This window comes from Biomphalaria glabrata, chromosome 5 (assembly GCF_947242115.1).
Source record: "Biomphalaria glabrata chromosome 5, xgBioGlab47.1, whole genome shotgun sequence".
Taxonomy (NCBI): domain Eukaryota; kingdom Metazoa; phylum Mollusca; class Gastropoda; family Planorbidae; genus Biomphalaria; species Biomphalaria glabrata.
The window spans coordinates 25,691,557-25,713,206 of record NC_074715.1 but is presented as its reverse complement, the minus strand read 5'-3'; the positions used below and the strand labels follow the sequence as shown (position 1 = coordinate 25,713,206).

General features: G+C 37.6%; 2 protein-coding genes across 5 annotated transcripts in view; one reads left to right on the top strand and one right to left on the bottom strand.

Moving 5' to 3' along the window:
* Positions 1–113: 113 nt before the first annotated feature.
* On the bottom strand, positions 114–18,663 carry LOC129926312 (putative uncharacterized protein DDB_G0282133). The gene is made up of 2 exons (XM_056029623.1): positions 18,425–18,663; positions 114–1,857 (listed from the first exon to the last, which is right to left on the bottom strand). The coding sequence occupies exons 1-2, from the start codon at positions 18,661–18,663 to the stop codon at positions 114–116; spliced, it is 1,983 nt and encodes a 660-aa protein (XP_055885598.1).
* The window catches only part of LOC106062601 (NACHT and WD repeat domain-containing protein 2-like), a 42,146-nt gene continuing 32,314 nt past the window's right edge, over positions 11,819–21,650 (top strand). Inside the window, exons 1-3 of one of the 4 annotated variants that reach the window (XM_056029703.1) lie at positions 11,879–11,957; positions 12,731–12,962; positions 19,776–19,959. In XM_056029703.1, the coding sequence (XP_055885678.1) occupies positions 19,824–19,959 (136 nt within the window). In that variant the 5' untranslated portion in view covers positions 11,879–11,957; positions 12,731–12,962; positions 19,776–19,823. The other 3 variants (XM_056029704.1, XM_013220903.2, XM_056029702.1) reach the window with 3 other exon arrangements.

Sequence of the window (21,650 nt, the reverse complement as noted above, 5' to 3'; positions counted from 1 at the left end):
TGTTGATGTTACAGTTAGGTTTGAATGTAAAGTCATTGGTGTTGATGTTACAGTTAGGTCTGAATGTAAAGTCATTTGGTGTTGATGTTACAGTTAGGACATAAATACCAAGTTTAAAAAAAATTATTTTTGAAGTTGGCTAGAAATGTAAAGTCATTGGTGTTGATGTTACAGTTAGATCTGAATGTAAAGTTATTGGTGTTGATGTTACAGTTAGGTTTGAATGTAAAGTCATTGGTGTTGATGTTACAGTTAGGTCTGAATGTAAAGTCATTGGTGTTGATGTTACAGTTAGGTCTGAATGTAAAGTTATTGGTGTTGATGTTACAGTTAGGTTTGAATGTAAAGTCATTGGTGTTGATGTTACAGTTAGGTTTGAATGTAAAGTTATTGGTGTTGATGTTACAGTTAGGTTTAAATGTAAAGTCATTGGTGTTGATGTTACAGTTAGGTCTGAATGTAAAGTCATTGGTGTTGATGTTACAGTTAGGTTTGAATGAAAAGTCATTGGTGTTGATGTTACAGTTAGATCTGAATGTAAAGTCATTGGTGTTGATCTTACAGTTAGGTCTGAATGTAAAGTCATTGGTGTTGATCTTACAGTTAGGTCTGAATGTAAAGTTATTGGTGTTGATGTTACAGTTAGATCTGAATGTAAAGTCATTGGTGTTGATGTTACAGTTAGATCTGAATGTAAAGTCATTGGTGTTGATCTTACAGTTAGGTCTGAATGTAAAGTTATTGGTGTTGATGTTACAGTTAGATCTGAATGTAAAGTTATTGGTGTTAATGTTACAGTTAGGTCTGAATGTAAAGTCATTGGTGTTGATGTTACAGTTAGGTTTGAATGTAAAGTCATTGGTGTTGATGTTACAGTTAGATCTGAATGTAAAGTTATTGGTGTTGATGTTACAGTTAGGTCTGAATGTAAAGTCATTGGTGTTGATCTTACAGTTAGGTTTGAATGTAAAGTCATTGGTGTTGATGTTACAGTTAGATCTGAATGTAAAGTCATTGGTGTTGATGTTACAGTTAGGTTTAAATGTAAAGTCATTGGTGTTGATGTTACAGTTAGGTTTGAATGTAAAGTCATTGGTGTTGATGTTACAGTTAGGTTTAAATGTAAAGTCATTGGTGTTGATGTTACAGTTAGGTTTAAATGTAAAGTCATTGGTGTTGATGTTACAGTTAGGTTTGAATGAAAAGTCATTGGTGTTGATGTTACAGTTAGATCTGAATGTAAAGTCATTGGTGTTGATCTTACAGTTAGGTCTGAATGTAAAGTCATTGGTGTTGATCTTACAGTTAGGTCTGAATGTAAAGTTATTGGTGTTGATGTTACAGTTAGATCTGAATGTAAAGTCATTGGTGTTGATGTTACAGTTAGATCTGAATGTAAAGTCATTGGTGTTGATCTTACAGTTAGGTCTGAATGTAAAGTTATTGGTGTTGATGTTACAGTTAGATCTGAATGTAAAGTTATTGGTGTTGATGTTACAGTTAGGTCTGAATGTAAAGTCATTGGTGTTGATGTTACATTTAGGTTTGAATGTAAAGTTATTGGTGTTGATCTTACAGTTAGGTTTGAATGTAAAGTCATTGGTGTTGATGTTATAGTTAGATCTGAATGTAAAGTCATTGGTGTTGATCTTACAGTTAGGTTTGAATGTATAGTTATTGGTGTTGATGTTACAGTTAGATCTGAATGTAAAGTTATTGGTGTTGATGTTACAGTTAGATCTGAATGTAAAGTTATTGGTGTTGATGTTACAGTTAGGTTTGAATGTAAAGTCATTGGTGTTGATGTTACAGTTAGGTTTGAATGTAAAGTCATTGGTGTTGATGTTACAGTTGGGTCTGAATGTAAAGTCATTTGGTGTTGATGTTACAGTTAGGACATAAATACCAAGTTTTAAAAAAATTATTTTTGAAGTTGGCTAGAAATGATGAAATCGTGACTTGGCAATAAACAGATACTCTAACAAAAGCATAATTAACCTGAGATGTATTGAAACAGATAATGCAAGCAAAATTATGCTGATTTAGTTCAATTATTTCAGTATTACATCATTTAATCTGTTAAATCTGTTGTTGTTTTTTAAACTCTCTTCCACTTGTAAGATCCATTCCACCCTCACGGCTTTTTCTTGTTCTTATCTTATAAGTTACAGACGTTCTTTCAAAGGAGAAGATTATTACGTCCTACAAGTCTCCATACGTCCATCTAGTCGAGCAAGTTAATATTAATAATAGGCTTAAGAAGTCAAAGCTATTATTAAATGTTTACAGTATATAATTTAGTCTTTCTTTCTTTCTGCCTGGTCGTGCGGTTTGCGCGCTGGACTGTCGTTCAGATTTATCAATGGTCCAGGGTTCAAACCCTGCCCGCTTCCATCCCCCGTCGTCCTGCGGGAGGTTTGGACTAGGAAGTAATTATCAACAAAATATATTACACAGAATATATATATATAGCCTATATATATTGTGTTTTTTTTTAATTGTTATTGTTTGAGCCATATTAATCGTACATAGAAGATATTTTTAGCGGCCCCCGAAAGGGGAAAAGACGCTATTAGTTTTGTGCGAAATGTCTGTCCTTCTGTCCGTAGGTCCGTCTGTCCGTCCGTCCCGTTTAGATCTCGTAAACTAGAAAAGATATTGAAAATCGGACATCACAATATTTTGTGTTCAAAGTTCTGATGCAACGGCTACTATTTTTTTCTGAAAGCGAAAAATCTAATTTTTAAAATCAGTTATGCAAGCAATTTTTTTTTTAGTATGCATTACAAGTTAGAATAGTAACCTTCATTTTTGTGAACTTTTTTTTTTTATTGCGAAATTTTTTATTTTTTTTGAGGATTCGAATAAGAGATTGAGCCTTTTCAAAACAATTAGATCAATTATAATACATCAGTTAGGCCAGGGGAGGCGCGGTTGCTGAGCGGTAAAGCGCTTGGCTTCCGAACTGGGGGTCCCGGGTTCGAATCCTGGTGAAGACTGGGATTTTCAACTTTGGAATCTTTGGGCGCCTCTTAGTCCACTCAGCTCTAATGGGTACCTGACATTAGTTGGGGAAGAGTAACGGCGGTTGGTCGTTGTGCTGGCTACATGACACCCTCGTTAACCGTAGGCCACAAAAAACAGATGAACTTTACATCATCTGCCCAATAGACCACAAGGTCTGAAAGGGGAACTAATTAGGCCAGGTTCACATCTAACTTTACATTCACTTTCACCTATCCTTTGATCTGCGGGACCGTTGGGGCACTACACAAGATCTGTTAACCTTCTTTCTCCATTCTTATCTCTCATTAGTCTTTGATATAATTTCATTCGGATGTTCTTTCTGAAAATATTGAAGCCTGCCTGGGTGGACCACTTCGGGGGCCGATTTTGAGTTTGTGATTTCACATAAACTGTCTTTTGTAACCTTGTTGGGTTTTTTTTTTTTTGGTTTTCGAGTTGGAATTTAAGTGCTAAATATTTGTAAGTACTTCATGTATTTGACAGGAATATTTTTGTTTTCGTAGCTAAGAGACAATGTTTGTTTAGTTCAAGTGACGATTATTTGTAATGTATTTGTTATTATTGATGGTCTGTTGTCTGTTTACTGACTGTGCTGACTTTGGCAGTTCGAATCTCTCACCGAGTCAATGATCTAGAAGAGATTTCATACAAAAGATTTCGTTTATGTTTCTCCAAATGCTCTAACATTGGGAAAAAATTCTAAAGATACTTTTCTCAGTTGGCAACAGGTCGATTTTGTCACGATGACCCAAAACATAAAACCCAAACCTCTTCCCCTCCCACCTTTCCATTTTTTTTTAAATTGTTACGTAACGAAGGGATGATGAGGGAGGTAACTCCTTTAAACATCAGTTCAACAGGAGCAGACGATAGCAATGGAGAACAAACGTTGAACCGAAGATGGGGAACGATGGGGAGGGATAGCACAGCCCGGGGGGGGGGTCATCTTAACTGGGCGCGAAAAAAAGAAAAGCCAAAAGTCCAGAAGCTTTAAAATCTCTTCAAACATGGCGAGCTGTTTGCTCTCAGGTCAACGACTGCCTACAGAGGTCAAAGGTCTAGTGTCAACAGGGGCAAAGCCCAGGACTATGGACAGTAAAGCAGCAGGATAGAGAAATGAGGGACGAAGAAATGGCGGAGGTGTCTAAAAAGAGCGCCAGATTCAAACGATAAAATTGCACATAATATAGTGTGGGATTAACCAGGAGTCTTGTCTCGTAAGGAGAGGTCAAGTGATTGCAGGAGTCAAGTCATATGTGGGTCATTAGTCGCTATTCACTTTTTAAAACTTATGTCACTCTAGTTGAGTGCAAATTGCGCCACTATTGATGTGTAACTTTTAGGTTTAAACCTGAGAACTTCATGATATTAGTTCTTGGATCTGTAATAATATGAAACTGTAGTTTATAAATACAAAAGTAAAGTACTCCTTTTGTTACGCCAAACAATATGCTCGTTACCCATACGGGTTACGTGCCCTGCCCAGCCTGACTGTCGGACTATAGGAAGTTCATACCGGCTTTTGTTCTGAGGCCGCATGCAACCATGTGCTCTCTTCTATGTCAGCTAAGTAAAGTTTGCGCCATAAGCTGGTCTTTTAAGGGTTTCGGTGTTACGTCGACCACCTTTTAGCTCACCAAAAAAGACTGCCTTTGGCATGCGTTCGTCTGAGATTCGTCTCCCATACAGGATACTGCTCTGTCCAGCGTAACTGTCGGACTTAAAGAATTCCCTCTATACAAAGGCCGCGGATACACATTTGAGACCAAAAGAAAATTTGCTGCCGAGGACAGACGCAGACGCTAAAAGAAAATCTTAATCGAGCACCGCGGACAATGGTTATGCTTGCCCTGGATGTGGCAAGATATGTAGGTCACAGCTGCAATCCTCATTAATTTTCGGACTCTAAGACAAGCCTTATTATTATTATTATTTTGCTGGTGAATTATTACCATGTGTTCATGCTTCAGTGTCTACCTCTCCTGTACCAAAACAAAGGAAATGGTCATAACACAGCTTCTCTACGCTTTACTTGCTCACACTAGACATGATATCCATCTAGCGGTCAACGAGTTTGCGTACACTGCAGCCTCTTTTGATTTAACTATAAACTTCGGTAAAAAGCTTGGAGTTAGGGCCAGGAGAGATCTGAATGGATGGATGTGTAAAAGCAGGTCATAGCACCACTGGGATGGATGGATGGCAAAAGCCAGTATGAACTTCTTATAGTCCGAAAGTCAGGCTGGGCAGGGCACGTATGCCGTATGGGTAACGAGAATATTATTCGGCGTAACAGAGGTGCCCTACGGAAACGTTTCTTTAGAAAACTAATGCAATGATTTAAGTCTAATAAGAAAAAATGAGCCATTTTACTTTGTCACTAAGTGCATGTTTTACCCTATAACGTAGAGAAGTTACACTGCAAAGACTTTCTTCCAAGCCAATAATAGTAAGCCTACAATACAATTAAGCAAAAGATGGATTGCAAAACTTTAAGACGGACTTGAGCTGTAGTTTGTCTAGACTGTAGGAGGACTTAAAAGACTTTAAATTTAATCGACATGTTCAATTAGGCCTACAATTAGAACTAACAGAACACTAAAACAACTCTTCAGATTAGTAGTCTTTATCCGATCGTTCATTTTCGTAATTACAAGAATATTCTCAAAATGACTTCGGGTAAATATCCTTCCGAAATTATTTAACAGAGCGAGGTTCGGCCACCTGGTACAAAAATATTCTCAAAATGACTTCGGGTATATATCCTTCCTTAACAAATTATTAATCCGAGCGAGGCTCCGTCACCTGATATTATATATATATATAAATATATATACATACATACTAGAATTGCTCGCTTAAGAGTATAGGATATATATATATATATAAATTTTATTTCAAAAACGGCTCTAACGATTTTCTTTAAAATTTGAAGGTATGTGCATATTAGTGAGAAAAAAATTCTCAACTCATTGGCCACATCAGGAAAACTCGAGGTCGACCGTTATATCGGTTTGAAAATGCCTCATTATCGAAAAATTAATTGTGGCTAGAATGTTTTATGAATGAAAATTTTCCATGACGTAAACGGGAAAAACGCTGCTTACGTCACTAGGCTTACCGCAGTATACTAAAATATTTCTTTGCAAACAATAACGAGTTTTAAAGAACCATTAGACCTAATTAAACATTTGCGCACCATCTTACTGTAGATTGATTTATTATAGAACTATGAAAGAAAAGTAATGAAATTAAATGTGCCAATGTATGATTAGTTATTGTGTTTTAAGTGCTTAATAAATTGTTTACTCTTTAATTGTGTAGAGCGGTGTAGATACCTTTTACTTTGTTGTTTATTTTGCTGGTGACCTCCAGCTGTCTCGTTGAGGTTGCATGCAACCATGTGCTCTCTTCTATGCCAGCTAAGGCAAGTTGGCGCCTAAGCTGGTCTTTTAAGGGTTTCGGTGTTACGTCGACCACCTTTTAGCTCACCAAAAAAGACTGCCTTTGGCATGCGTTCGTCTGAGATTCGTCTCCCATACAGGATACTGCTCTGTCCAGCGTAACTGTCGGACTTAAAGAATTCCCTCTATACAAAGGCCGCGGATACACATTTGAGACCAAAAGAAAATTTGCTGCCGAGGACAGAAGCAGAAAATCTTAATCGAGCACCGCGGACAATGGTTATGCTTGCCCTGGATGTGGCAAGATATGTAGGTCACAGCTGCAATCCTCATTAATTTTCGGACTCTAAGACAAGCCTTATTATTATTATTATTTTGCTGGTGAATTATTACCATGTGTTCATGCTTCAGTGTCTACCTCTCCTGTACCAAAACAAAGGAAATGGTCATAACACAGCTTCTTTACGCCTTACTTGCTCACACTAAACATGATATCCATCTAGCGGTCAACGAGTTTGCGTACACTGCAGCCTCTTTTGATTTAACTATAAACTTCGGTAAAAAGCTTGGAGTTAGGGCCAGGAGAGATCTGAATGGATGGATGTGTAAAAGCAGGCCATGGCACCACTAGGATGGATGGATGGCAAAAGCCGGTATGAACTTCCTATAGTCCGACAGTCAGGCTGGGCAGGGCACGTATCCCGTATGGGTAACGAGCATGTTGTTTGGCGTAACAGAGGTGCCCCACGGAAACGTTTCTTTAGAAAACTAATGCCATGATTTAAGTCTAAGAAAAAATGCGCCATTTTACTTTTTCACTAAGTGCATGTTTTACCCTATAACGTAGAGAAGTTACATTGCAAAGACTTTCTTCCAAGCCAATAATAGTAAGCCTACAATAATTTTACGCAAAAGATGGATTGTAAAACTATAAGACGGACGTGAGCTGTAGTTTGTCTAGACTGTAGGAGGACTTAAAAGACTTTAAATTTAATTGACATGTACAATTAGGCCTACAATTAGAACTAACAGAACACTAAAACAACTCTTCAGATTAGTAGTCTTTATCCGATCGTTCATTTTCGTAATTACAAGAATATTCCCAAAATGACTTCGGGTATATAACCTTCCGAAATTATTTAACAGAGCGAGGTTCGGCCACCTGGTACAAAAATATTCTCAAAATGACTTCGGGTATATATCCTTCCTTAACAAATTATTCATCCGAGCGAGGCTCGGTCACCTGATATTTTAATAATTTATACACCTTGAATAAGCGCGGGTCCTTTGAAAGTGCGGATCCTTTGAAAGTGGGGGGCCCACTGCGGTCGCTTAGGTTGCAGCGGCCTAAGACCGGCCATGCAAAATAGCGGCGTATGCTACGCGGTCGACTAGTTTTAAATAATGGGTCATAGTATATTCATATACTAATTGCGTTTTTGAGAATGTACTAGGAGGAAGCAAGAGCTTTTCACATTAATTAAGTAAGTGCCTCTCTAACCTTTCTTCTTTCTCTTATCTTTTAATGGAATGGGTTGCCTGAGTCAGCCAGGAAAATCAATGATTTAGCATATTTAAGTCACAGATCAACATGCATGACTAGATTGACACATGAAAAACGTAAGACGTAACAATCTTGTTTTTTGAAGAAACGTCTGTAATCTATAAGTAATATCAAAAAGCTTCAAACTCATTAGGCTGCTATTGTATTGTTTATAGTTTTCAGACTACATACATGTATAAATAGAATACATTATGTAATCCTATGAATGCATACATCCAGTTTTCGATGCGTTATCAAACTTTATATATTTGTAGAGAATAAGGCTTACACCTATAATATAACACATGGGCGTAGCCGGGAGGGGAAGGTCTTCAAACCATCACTTGCCTCAGACCTCATTGTCTGAAAGGGAAACTTTACTTACTGCCCCAGTGCAGCCAACTTAAGCAAATTACAGTCACCAAATTTCATGAGCGTAGCTAAAAGGGTTTTTGTGGTTTCCCTTCTCCCTCTAAAACAAAAGCTAAAGCATTTTACCATTTTCTACCGGCCGCTGGACTCCATCGAATAGCAGATTTGGTTTTTGAATTTTTTTAGCGGAAGAATAGCAGGCTAATTGCACTGTAGATTGTCACGATCTATGATGTGCTAGATGTCACGTTGAAGATTATCTTGATCTAAACTGCACAATCAATGATCTTGATTGCCGAGGATCTAGAAATTGTCAGTTGATAAGATAATCATTTAGAAGTTGCTAGTTGATAAGATGATCATCTAGAAGTTGCCAGTTGATAAGAGGATCATCTAGAAGTTGCTAGACGATAAGACGATCTAAGTATATTATTATTATAATCAATGAAGAAACTTCTCCTCGTCAAATGCAAATACTTTAATTCAAAACTTAGAAAAGCTATTCACAATAGTTACAATGATATACTGTGATTGAATAAAACATAAAATTTATATTTCTACTTAATTGAATGATCTACACAATAATATGATCATGTCATCTTCTTTGAGTTCCAACACGAGACTGGCGGTAATATCTAGAATCTTTTCAGACCTTTGGGCGTTATCACGTGACTAATCTCTTCTTGTCGCTTGGTAAATCAATTGACCAATAAAATACAGATTATCGTACAATAATTAATATTTCTAACCAATCACATTTATTCCAAAACAGAAGGTTGCTGCATGCTTGGGATCCCCCGAGCTAGCTGAAATCTTGCCGACAAGCCTTGAGCTAACTATAGACAAAGCGTACGTGACATAGATATTCAGAATATGCGTTTATAAAGCTTAAAAGAACGGAAATTATGCTTGGTTTCGGGGCTTCGCCCCGTACCCTACTGGGGGGAGCTCAAAGCGCTCCCCCGGACTACCTATCTGCCCTTTGGCGGTGTGTACTGTCTTTCCACTAATTATAGGAAGAGAGTATTCTAGGGTAAAAAAAACGTTTGAAAGAATGAAAAGATCAGAATGTAATGAAGATTAACTACATATACACACACTAATATATATACATATATATATATAAATTGCGGAGTGGGGTAAAAATCCCTCCCCCCACCGAAAAATTATGACATGCCATTTGTGGGCCGGTTTATATGGATGTGCGGGCCGACTTTGATACTCAGTCCGCCCCTGAATTCGATCAAAGACAAATGACAAAGAAGAATGGAGAAAGAAGGTTGACAGATCTTTGGTGGTGCCCCAGCGGTCCAGCAAACCAAAGAATAGGTGAAAGTGAAGTTAAATGTGAAACTGGCCTAACTGATGTCTTATAATGAATATCTAATTGATCTAATTGCTTTGTAATTGGCCAATTTTCGTTGCGAGTTTCATACTCTCCATATATCAGTGTGGCTAATGCCATAATATAAAAAAAATTACTTAAATTGTTGTTTTAAATTATGTCCAACTTATATGAATTCTAAATAAATTTTTTCTCTTAAAAACAGTAAACATTTTTTTTTGTAAATCTAGTAATTAGTATGACAGAACTTACTTAATTAAGCAATACAAATGTAAAAAAAATATTTTTTGGACAAATAATAAAAAACCGTTTGCATAAATGTGTAGACAATATGGCAAATAGTTTCTACTCCTACCAAAAGAGCCTCCAGTGTTTGTTACTATTAATAGTGAATAGTTGTAAAAGTTGTGTATTATTATGAAAAAAATGCTTGCATAAGAGATTTAAAAAATTAGATTTTTCGATTTTAGAAAACAAAAAAGTAGCCATTGCATCAGAACATTGAATGGACTAAAATATCACGATATCAGATTTTCACTATCTTTTCTAGTTTACGAGATCTAAACGGGACGGACAGACATTTTACACAAATCTAATGGGGTCTTTTCTCCTTTCGGGGGCCGCTAAAAAAACAACAAAACAAAAAAAAACAAACACTTAATTTTTAAGAGTGCACTTTCACGTTGCTTCAACATTATTATAATTGTTATATTTATTACTATATTACCATTACCATTACTGCTGTTTTTTTATTATTATGAAATCGCATTAAATGTCAATTTCTGGCACTGCCAGATTCGAGCTTCGTTAAAGGGAAGCAAAATTCATTGTAGTCCCCTTAAGAGTGTCCACTGAGAAATTTCCTGATGATGTGGGAGGTGTGCAGCAGTACTGCCCTTTGACAGGTAATAAGGATCCTCTTAGGAATATTTAGGGCTTCAAATGTGTCTGCAAGATGGTAATCAAATACTACTTGAGATGCCAAAGACTTCTCCTCTAGACCGACATGGCTAAAGACAAACCCTAAACGTTGAAGTGTAGAATTGTATTGAGACCTAGAAGCTGGAACAGGAAGTGGCTTAGTCTGTAGTATGGCGTCTTTCAAAAGAATTGTGTCGAAATTCCGAATAGAGAATCATTTATGGTAAAGAATCGTTTATGGTAAAGAATCGTTTATGGTAAAGAATCGTTTATGGTAAAGAATCGTTTATGGTAAAGAATCGTTTATGGTAAAGAATCGTTTATGGTTAATTCAATGGCTGCGGCTCGATCATGAAAATATCCCACTTGTTCTAGATCAAAGATAAAAGTTTAAATTGTCGTACTTTATCGTCCACGACAAGTGGGAGAATTAGTGATTGGTCAGTGATTCAATGAATAACTATCATGGCCCTTAAAAACATAACATAATATATTTTTAATGTAATTATTTGAAACATTTAAATTCTTATAGTCAACATATATCCTCCTTACAAGAGCCAGTTTGGGTCCCCTATTGGTTCGTGGGCCATGGTTGCTACGACACTGGATAGATGGATAGATGAATAGAAATACAGAAAGATAAAGATAGATAGATAGATAGATAGATAGATAGATAGATAGATAGATAGATAGATAGACAGACAGATTAGATAGATAGATAGATAGATAGATAGATAGATAGATAGATAGATAGATAGATAGATAGATAGATCTAAATACACGTATATAAACACTTTAGATATCATTGGTATTGATCTTAAATACATTTAAATGTCTCTAAGATTTGCTCAAAAGACACAAACAGACCACTTGTCAACTAGGAAAAGTAAAACCTATGAAATCCACTCTGGCTTAAGCGATCAATAATATGTCTTTAAGGTGTCTCTATTACCCCCGTCTACCCCCTGTCTTCGAGTCCTTCTTTTTCAATGCCCAGTGTGCAGTCAACAATTAAATACTATGAAAAGATTGACTGATCGATAGTAGGAACCACAGCGCCCCCTGCGCCACATCGTCAGACCGGTCTGTTATCAAGGTAATGTTTTGGGAGAGGGGGGGCAGATTATTATCTGGTGGTACGTGCCCCTGTCAGACACATGCGTGCCATAAGTTGGTCTATCTATACAGTATAGATGTGCCATAAGTTGGTCTATCTATACAGTATAGATGTATAGATGTGTGTGTGTGTGTGTGTGTAGTGTTGCCGCTACAGTGCCAGCCAGTGTTGTGTCAATGGAGACGTGCCTGACGACAAACACATTGGGGGATTCTTACAAATTGTTTCGTAAGTTTGCATTCAATGTTAAAAATTGTCTTTCTGTTTTAGTGAAATGTTTGAAACAATGACGGACTAACTCTCAATGGAGACAATGTTGTTTTCATTTGGGGAGAGTTGCGTGGAAGGGTAGTTCTACTTCGCTAATGAAGAAAACGTAGGTTATAGTTTTAAAAATAATTGGTTAAGGTTTGGCATTCAACGATTTATTTCATGTTAGTTTTTCTTCTAAATCATTACGACAAAAGATCTAATTCTTAAGTATTTGACTTTTTTAAAACATTCATTATGCCCTTTTTTTAATTTTGAAATTAGTTGGATTGTTTCACTAAATGAGAATCTAGATTTTCAATAAAAACAAACGATAAAGTGTATTTGACTTCTGACTATTGATGGTACTTTTGAAGCCAAATGTTTCTCATTAAAAGAAATGGTCTTCTTATCATAGCTTTGAAATGACACTCGCTCCAAACAGAAGAGAATCAAATCCTACTTGTATGTGCTCCTCTAGTCGGGCATGTTCATTACAGATTAAAACTCTGATATATGTTTGGTTTTCCTGGCTGATCCAGGCAACTCGTTCCTTGCTCTAATGGCAATAGGGAAGAAGGAGCACTTGTATGAATTTGTCCTAGCAAATAGAATACATGTGTCTTTCTGGTTATTTTATTAGAGTTTGTATGTGTGTGTGTGTTTAAAATGTAAGAACTCTCGTTACACTATAAGAAACACAACTAGCATTGATTTCGACACTAATCGATTGTAATTAATTTTTTTTACAGCTTTATTTCATTGTTATTCCGAGGAATTAAAAATTAATGACATTTTTAATTTCGAAAACTGGTTTGGCAAGATTTGATGGATATGTTACTTTTGATGTACTCTTGGCATGTAGGTTTCTGGATTTATTTGTGGCAAGAAACAATTGCTTGATATGGATTTTTAAAGCCATTTGACACTTAAGTAAATCTTGCACACGGGACCGACTTACAGGAAAGAATAGTGTAGTTTGAGGTATAGACATCTGTATGCTCATTTATTGTATTAGTTAGTTGACATAAAGTTGATACCTTTTAGAGTAAAAGATCTTTTTTTTCATTTGTAAGAACAAAATAAGCTTTTTCAACACTCTTTGTTTACAGTCAAGGGGAAAAGAAGAGAAAGTGATATGATGGCTAGTGGTGGTTTTATAATGGTAAACAAGTTCCCCGTTCAGGGCAGATGATGTAAAGGTCATCTGTTTCTGTGGCCAGCACAACGACCAACCGCCTTAACTTTTACTCAACTAATGTCAGGTACCCATTAGAGATGTGTGGATTCAGAGGCGCCATAGATTCCGAAATTAAAAATCCCAGTCCTCACCAGGATTCGAAACCTGGTCCCCGGTTCGGAAGCCAAGCGCTTTACCGCTCAGCCACCGCGCCTCCTGGGATTTATAAAGGAACCTACAGAAAAACCTATGACATGAAAAGAGGGAACTCGGCCAAGATTTGGATATAACTGTACAACATTATTGATGCAACCCTTGCTGAATACCAGGCAACATTTGGAGCCGAGTGCGGGAATACCCGGTGAAAGCGGGTTCAGAATAGCCAAATATAATTTTAACATGATTATATTTCGAAGACGTTATTACGTTTAAACCAGAGTTTTCATCGTGTGGCCAATCAGCTAGTAACTGATTTCCCAAAGATATACATAAACTGTGAAATTTCTCGGGAAATCATGTCAACCCACTTTTGAAGAGTTTGCAAGCTAATTACAGGAGTTCTGTCACGCATGCACATTTGGATATCAATCAAGGTTCTTCTGTTACTGAGTTTTGAAAAAAAAAGCCTTTCGTATATTAATTCCTAAATAGGCTCTTCCAACAACCTTTGACCCAACTTAAGCTGAAATAACTTTCCAATCAGAAGTGGCCTCTTGTGTCATGTAGTTCGGGCCAGGAGGACCTCAATGACACACCTACGTGATGAGCGGCGGTTAAGCTAGGACCTAAGATGAGGGGACATGTGGCTCAGGTCATCTCAGATGTCAACAACTACAGATGTCACGCCCTGGTCTAGACGTTAGAGCAACGGTTCTCAACCTTTTTTGCTCGGCGACCCCTTTTACAATTCCTCACTATGCCGCGACCCTCCAACAGTAAATCTTTAATCATGAAACAATATGTCATTATATTCTGGAAATATATAGTGCTCCTTACCCTCCAATTAAAGTAAAGGAAATAATATATTTATGACAAGCATTTATTTAGCTAACTAATTCTTATTCGCATTATCCACATACACGTGACAATTTTCTATATTTAGACATGACAATGAACAGGCGGTTATGCAAATAATGTATTATTGAAAATGGAAGAAAACGTGCAACACAGACCAATCGGGACTTGACTGCAAACGCTTGATCCAGATTTGTGTAATTATAGAGAAATTGTTCGCTGCATCTCTATTGATGCATTCAATAAACTAGTTCTGTCTCCTAAACATCTTCCACTTTGACTTTCATTGGATTTCTGGCAGGTACAAACGGGATGTTAGGTAGGTTTGGAAAGTTTGAAGAAACTTTGTCCGCAAATCATTAGCAAATGTTCTTTCACAAAATTATCCTTTTATTTGTTTGTCAGTTCAATGTCTTATTCCTCACAGAGAGCACATAAAATTGGAAACATGTAAACATTATTTTCCTCCAATTTTGTTTTGGCCAATTCGAAGTTTTAGATTCAGAGTTTCTACTTTTTGTTTTCTTCACATCTCCCATTAAAGCACACATAGTAAATGCTACAGCACCACTTGCGTTGATAACAAAACATGATCCTTAAGGATGCCACGTACAAGGCTAGCAGCGGATAGTTCAAATAATTTTTTAAAAAGAGAAGATTCATGTGGGCAAAAAATTAAAACATAAACGCTGTTTTTTTCTTACAAGAACAACAAAATAATAATATGAATATGAAAATAGCAAGGAATGAAATCCATGACACGAAGAGTGAGAACCCTAAAATTGTGTGATTTTCTACATTTTGATCCGATGTTTGGGCGGGCCGGAAAACACTATGTCGCGGGGTGTATTTTGACATCACTGATATATTCGACTTCAATAACTTCGCTTCAATATACATACTGGAGTTTTTAAACTAATGGGGCAGACAGAGGAAACAGTGGTGCATGTCTTACAAGAGTGTCCAAGAGCTGCAGGGAGACAACTGAAGGGTCAGTGAACTCCATGGGAGCTATGAGGCACTACGTTCAACAGTTTCTTACCCGAGCACTACGGAGGTCCATGCTTTCCTCCCCTGCTACCATTAGGAGTTCATCCAAGGTTCATGTTGTCCAATCAGTTATGTATTTCTATACAAAGTTTACTTATTAAGATTCAAATTTATGAATGCGCTGTTCAACCTTTTTCAAAACGTACACATTTTGGTTCACATATTACAGATATAACACGTTTGTTTTCACTTTTAAAATTTCGTGGATGTAATATAAGTGGCGAACCATAAACCTCACTTATATCTAACTATATTACTGACGATTAATGCTGACTCTTAACCTTACATACGATAGTTCAGAACTTTACACCACGACCAGGCGTAACGATACGTTATGTATTAAAGCGCATTTACTTTGTCTGTTAAAACTATTTCTGCCGCGACAATCCAAATGTTTGAACTCCATTCTGATCCAGCTGTCTGCAACATCTATCTTCGAATGTTTGAACTCCATTCTGATCCAGCTGTCTGCAACATTCTCTCTTCGAATGTTTGAACTCCATTCTGATCCAGCTGTCTGCAACATTCTCTCTTCGAATGTTTGAACTCCATTCTGATCCAGCTGTCTGCAACATTCTCTCTTCGAATGTTTGAACTCCATTCTGATCCAGCTGTCTGCAACATCTATCTTCGAATGTTTGAACTCCATTCTGATCCAGCTGTCTGCAACATTCTCTCTTCGAATGTTTGAACTCCATTCTGATCCAGCTGTCTGCAACATTCTCTCTTCGAATGTTTGAACTCCATTCTGATCCAGCTGTCTGCAACATTCTCTCTTCGAATGTTTGAACTCCATTCTGATCCAGCTGTCTGCAACATTCTCTCTTCGAATGTTTGAACTCCATTCTGATCCAGCTGTCTGAAACATTCTCTCTTCGAATGTTTGAACTCCATTCTGATCCAGCTGTCTGCAACATTCTCTCTTCGAATGTTTGAACTCCATTCTGATCCAGCTGTCTGCAACATTCTCTCTTCGAATGTTTGAACTCCATTCTGATCCAGCTGTCTGCAACATTCTCTTTGAATCTCTGAATGATAAATTCCATTGAATACAAAAAAACACGTTGTATATGTTCAGTTGGACATGTTAGAATACGCCCCAAAAATCAATATTTTCGATGGTCTAAAGCGACCCCTCACAAATTGTCAATCGACCCCCAAGGGGGTCGTGAGCCACAGGTTGAGAAGCCCTGCGTTAGAAGGACTGGATCAAGAACAGAACACAACGAATAGTTTCTTTCAAAGCCAACCAGTTGGGCATTGGATAAATCTTAGAGCTGGACAATGGCTTCAAAATCTGATCAAACACAATGTTTTAACTCTTAAATTAAAAAAGAATTTTTATTCATCTCATCTGCCCCTTTCCCCACACTCTTTCTCTCACAAACACACACACACACACACACCAGACATGTTCTCTTGTTTGTCAGCTGTCTCTTAACTCCTTGGGTTTTCCCACTAGTTTCACGAGTGCTTGTGTACTGAGCTGTTGAATGTGTGGCGGGGCGGAGAAGACATTTGTAGATTTTATTTTTTTGTTCATTATTTCCTTCAAAACACATTAACCAAAGCAAGTTTTAGCCAGATATTGTTGAATCATTTCAAATGATCTCTTACTATTGATGATATAAACATGCTGACAACTGCAAGATGTAGCTAAAAACATCACTGTCAAGTTGTGCCATTTGCATGCTCCATTTCAATGTAATATCTTGAGCCTCGACATGAAACTGTGAACTTCTCTCTTATCATGTCGAGACAGTTTGATTTCATGAAAAGAAACAGAAGATAGAAACATGAAGATCAAAGAATAAATGTTTCTACAATATTTTTTCAACAAAAATAAACTTTCTACTTTCTACCGTTGTCCTCGGAAATGTAGATTGTTTCAAAACGAGTTATCTGCCTCTTTCAGAGAACTAAACTCCCATGTCATTGACATATCACTTCTAAGAGGAATAAAACAAAGAACAAGACGTGACATTCCACCAGAGCATCACATCTAAACAATGGATGCTGTATGTTACGGATGTCCCCACACGATTGTACCGTGATCAAACTCTGCCCCCCACCCAGAAGCAGATGTTGGCTCGAACGAAATCATTTCTGAAAGAACGTCTCGATAGTTACTAGGAAAGTTGTTTTGTTGCTTTGTTTTTTTTTTTTTGCACATTTTAAAACGATGTTATAAAGTTGGTCATATCTTGCAATGGAATCATCTGTATTTATAATTATCTACGTCGCCCAACCATGCGGGACACCACGCACGCACGCCGACTCTCTAACCCTCGATGAAAAAGTCATGGAAAGATAACTCTTTTATTTCTGCAAGTCGGACTAGAGTTACCCCACGTAACGTTCGCGGCGACAGAGAGCGCAGCTCAGAAAAAAAAGAGGGGGGAGAACAAGTAATCTTCTGTATAAATAATTCTCTACGTCGCCCAACCATGCGGACACCTCGCAAGCACGCCGAATCTCTAAACCTCCTCCCGCCCCCCTCCCGCCCGCACCCGCGCCTTCCTCATTCTCCAGGCATGCGCACACAGTCGTTTGCCCAAACCCACCCCATTTGGACAACTGTTTCTTTCAGGAAGTGTTCACCCGTCACTAAATAGCGGCGTACGCTACGCGGGTCGGCCATTTATGAATAAATCTTTTAGTAAGCACAAATCTAAATAATACATTTCGAACTGACAACCGAAGCTACACTCTCATCCAGTCGGTTGACTTTTTCAAGTGTCAGGTGTACTTCAAATTATTTGGTTAGATAGGTAACTTTCACTTTGTCATTCACACGACCTGATGGATACACTGAGCAGATAGTGAATTTACTAGATCAATTAATTTTTAGGTGGAGAATAAATATTTACCACGAATGAGTCACAACATGTGACACTAGACATATACAATACAAGCGAAACCGAAAAGTACAGCATCTGTCGTACTATACTGGCATAAAACAGTGATGTGACAAAATGTGTAGGTCCCAGCTAGGGCTGGCCACGGGAAATACTGCATTCTCATTAATCTTCAGACACAGGCCTTGTTATCACCTACATGATGTTTATGACTCTAAATGGAATACAACACTAAGCTTCACATTCCTACGTCTCATGACTATTCACCAGGTGGAGCCACACTTCACTGCAACATATGTTTCTGGTAGGACTCATCACTGGCGCAATACTGGCCCATTACTGACCCATTACTAGTACAACACTGGCCCATTACTAATACAACACTGGCTATCATTGGTTCATTACTAGTGCCTATTTGTGGCCTCAGTTCAAGCTTCACTATGTAGCTATGCAGGCTCACTAGAAAAGCCAACAATGGACACTCCTTGACATGAGTGTAGCTGCGAATGTTAAGATGACCCTCATCAAACTCAAGTGGAGTGGAGCTCAACTCCTCTCTTACAAAAGTCCTGGACAGAGACATTGCTTCACATGAATGTGAAGATATAACATTTCCAGATGTTTTAAACATTATTGATTGGTAAATAATCTGGCGCTCTGTCTAGTGCACCTCATCGCCTAGTGGCTGACCAATTTCATAAGGAATATTTAAAAAAAATTAAAGACTAAAGAATAAAGTCTAAAACATTTCTTTCTCTATGATAATTTTTTTAAAAATCTTTATAATATAGACTCTCTCTACAACATTGCTAAACATCCCCTAACTTTAACCTCTATAGACTCTCTCCAACATTGCTAAACATCCCCTAACCTTAACCTCTATAGACTCTCTCCAACATTGCTAAACATCCCCTAACTTTAACCTCTATAGACTCTCTCCAACATTGCTAAACATCCCCTAACTTTAACCTCTATAGACTCTCTCTCCAACATTGCTAAACATCCCCTAACTTTAACCTCTATAGACTCTCTACAACATTGCTAAACATCCCCTAACTTTAACCTCTATAGACTCTCTACAACATTGCTAAACATCCCCTAACTTTAACCTCTATAGACTCTCTACAACATTGCTAAACATCCCCTAACCTTAACCTCTATAGACTCTCTACAACATTGCTAAACATCCCCTAACCTTAACCTCTATAGACTCTCTACAACATTGCTAAACATCCCCTAACTTTAACCTCTAAAGACTCTCTACAACATTGCTAAACATCCCCTAACTTTAACCTCTATAGACTCTCTACAACATTGCTAAACATCCCCTAACTTTAACCTCTATAGACTCTCTACAACATTGCTAAACATCCCCTAACCTTAACCTCTATAGACTCTACAACATTGCTAAACATCCCCTAACCTTAACCTCTATAGACTCTCTACAACATTGCTAAACATCCCCTAACCTTAACCTCTAAAGACTCTCTCTACAATATTGTCTCTTAAAAAATCACCTTAAAAATATATCTAAAACATCTTTTCTCTTTCATCTTTTCTCTTTCCTATGCTTGTTTCTTCTCTTCTCCCTCCCCCCCCCCCCCCCCCAGAAAAAAAAAGAGAAAAACTAAAATATTTTGGACCAATAACTTGTTTAAAATAAAAGTAATTATAAGTTTCCTTTTCTTTTATTAGGAGAACTTATGATGATGTGTTGGTCATGAACTGCAACTTTAGGTCATCATGAAGCGGGACGTAATTTCAAAGACAGAAATGACCAGCAAAGAACTGACCTTGCTAACTGGTCGAATGTCCACAGATGACATTCCCTCTGTCCAGTCACGTGTGAACAAAATATTTTTATGTTCAGCCGGAACAGGTAATTCAACTTGTTCCCAGATCCTAGCTGACAGTCTAAGTACTAGAGCCAGATGACGGGTTGGGTTAGTCAACTAATAGACAAAAGAGATGTAAACAATGAAGACCTATGAGATGTAACAGTGAAGTAGTTTCATTCTTTTCATCATGCCTTTGTTGTTTTTCTAATAATTACATTATTAAAACCTTCAGAGAAGAATTACAGAATGAAATGTCCGAATACTTTAAGAAATAAATCTAATAATTTCTCAAGTATAATTCTAAAAATTTCACAAGTATAAATCTAATAATTTCACAAGTATAAATCCAATATTAAAAACAGAAACTATATTTTTTAAACCCAAACTAGTAATAGGATTTAATAATACAGGAGAAAGTAGTGATCCCCATTTTGTAGGCTGGACGTCAAGATTGTTTCATTTTTCTCCAAGACGACAGAACTAAAAATAGTAGGATAGACCTGGTAGATGTTATTTTATACTACTGTTTACAAAATCTACTTATTGTCTACTTGCTGTGACCGCCTTTTAGCAATGTTTGTTACTCGAGCTCATAAGGTCCAGAATTGCACACACACATACACACACAGTTCCGCAAAGATAGATGGTCACTGGGAAAGTCTAGCCACTTGATAAACCCCCCGACGAGACGATAGTCTAAACACTGTGATTGAGGGGGGGGGGGGGGAATTTGATGCAAATATAAAGTCTGTCAATGCATTCTATTGTATTTGTCACTTCTTGTAGAACCAGGTCTGGGGGTATACACTTTAAAGTAGTCACTTCTTGTACAACCACGTCTGGAGGTATACACTTTAAAGTAGTCACTTCTTGTACAACCACGTCTGGGGGTATACACTTTAAATTAGTCACTTCTTGTACAACCACGTCTGGGGGTATACACTTTAAAGTAGTCACTTCTTGTACAACCACGTCTGGGGGTATACACTTTAAAGTAGTCACTTCTTGTACAACCACGTCTGGGGGTATACACTTTAAAGTAGTCACCTCTTGTACAACCACGTCTGGGGGTATACACTTTAAAGTAGTCACTTCTTGTACAGCCACGTCTGGGGGTATACACTTTAAAGTAGTCACTTCTTGTACAACCACGTCTGGGGGTATACACTTTAAAGTAGTCACTTCTTGTACAACCACGTCTGGGGGTATACACTTTAAAGTAGTCACTTCTTGTACAGCCACGTCTGGGGGTAAACACTTTAAAGTAGTCACTTCTTGTACAGCCACGTCTGGGGGTATACACTTTAAAGTAGTCACTTCTTGTACAACCACGTCTGGAGGTATACACTTTAAAGTAGTCACTTCTTGTACAACCAGGTCTGGAGGTATACACTTTAAAGTAGTCACTTCTTGTACAAGCACCTATGGAGGTATACTCTTTAAAGTAGTCACTTCTTGTACAACCACGTCTGGAGGTATACACTTTAAAGTAGTCACTTCTTGTACAACCACGTCTGGGGGTATACACTTTAAAGTAGCCACTTCTTGTACAACCACGTCTGGGGGTATACACTTTAAAGTAGTCACTTCTTGTACAAGCTCGTATGGAGGTATACACTTTAAAGTAGTCACTTCTTGTACAATCACGTCTGGAGGTATACACTTTAAAGTAGCCACTTCTTGTACAACCACGTCTGGGGGTATACACTTTAAAGTAGTCACTTCTTGTACA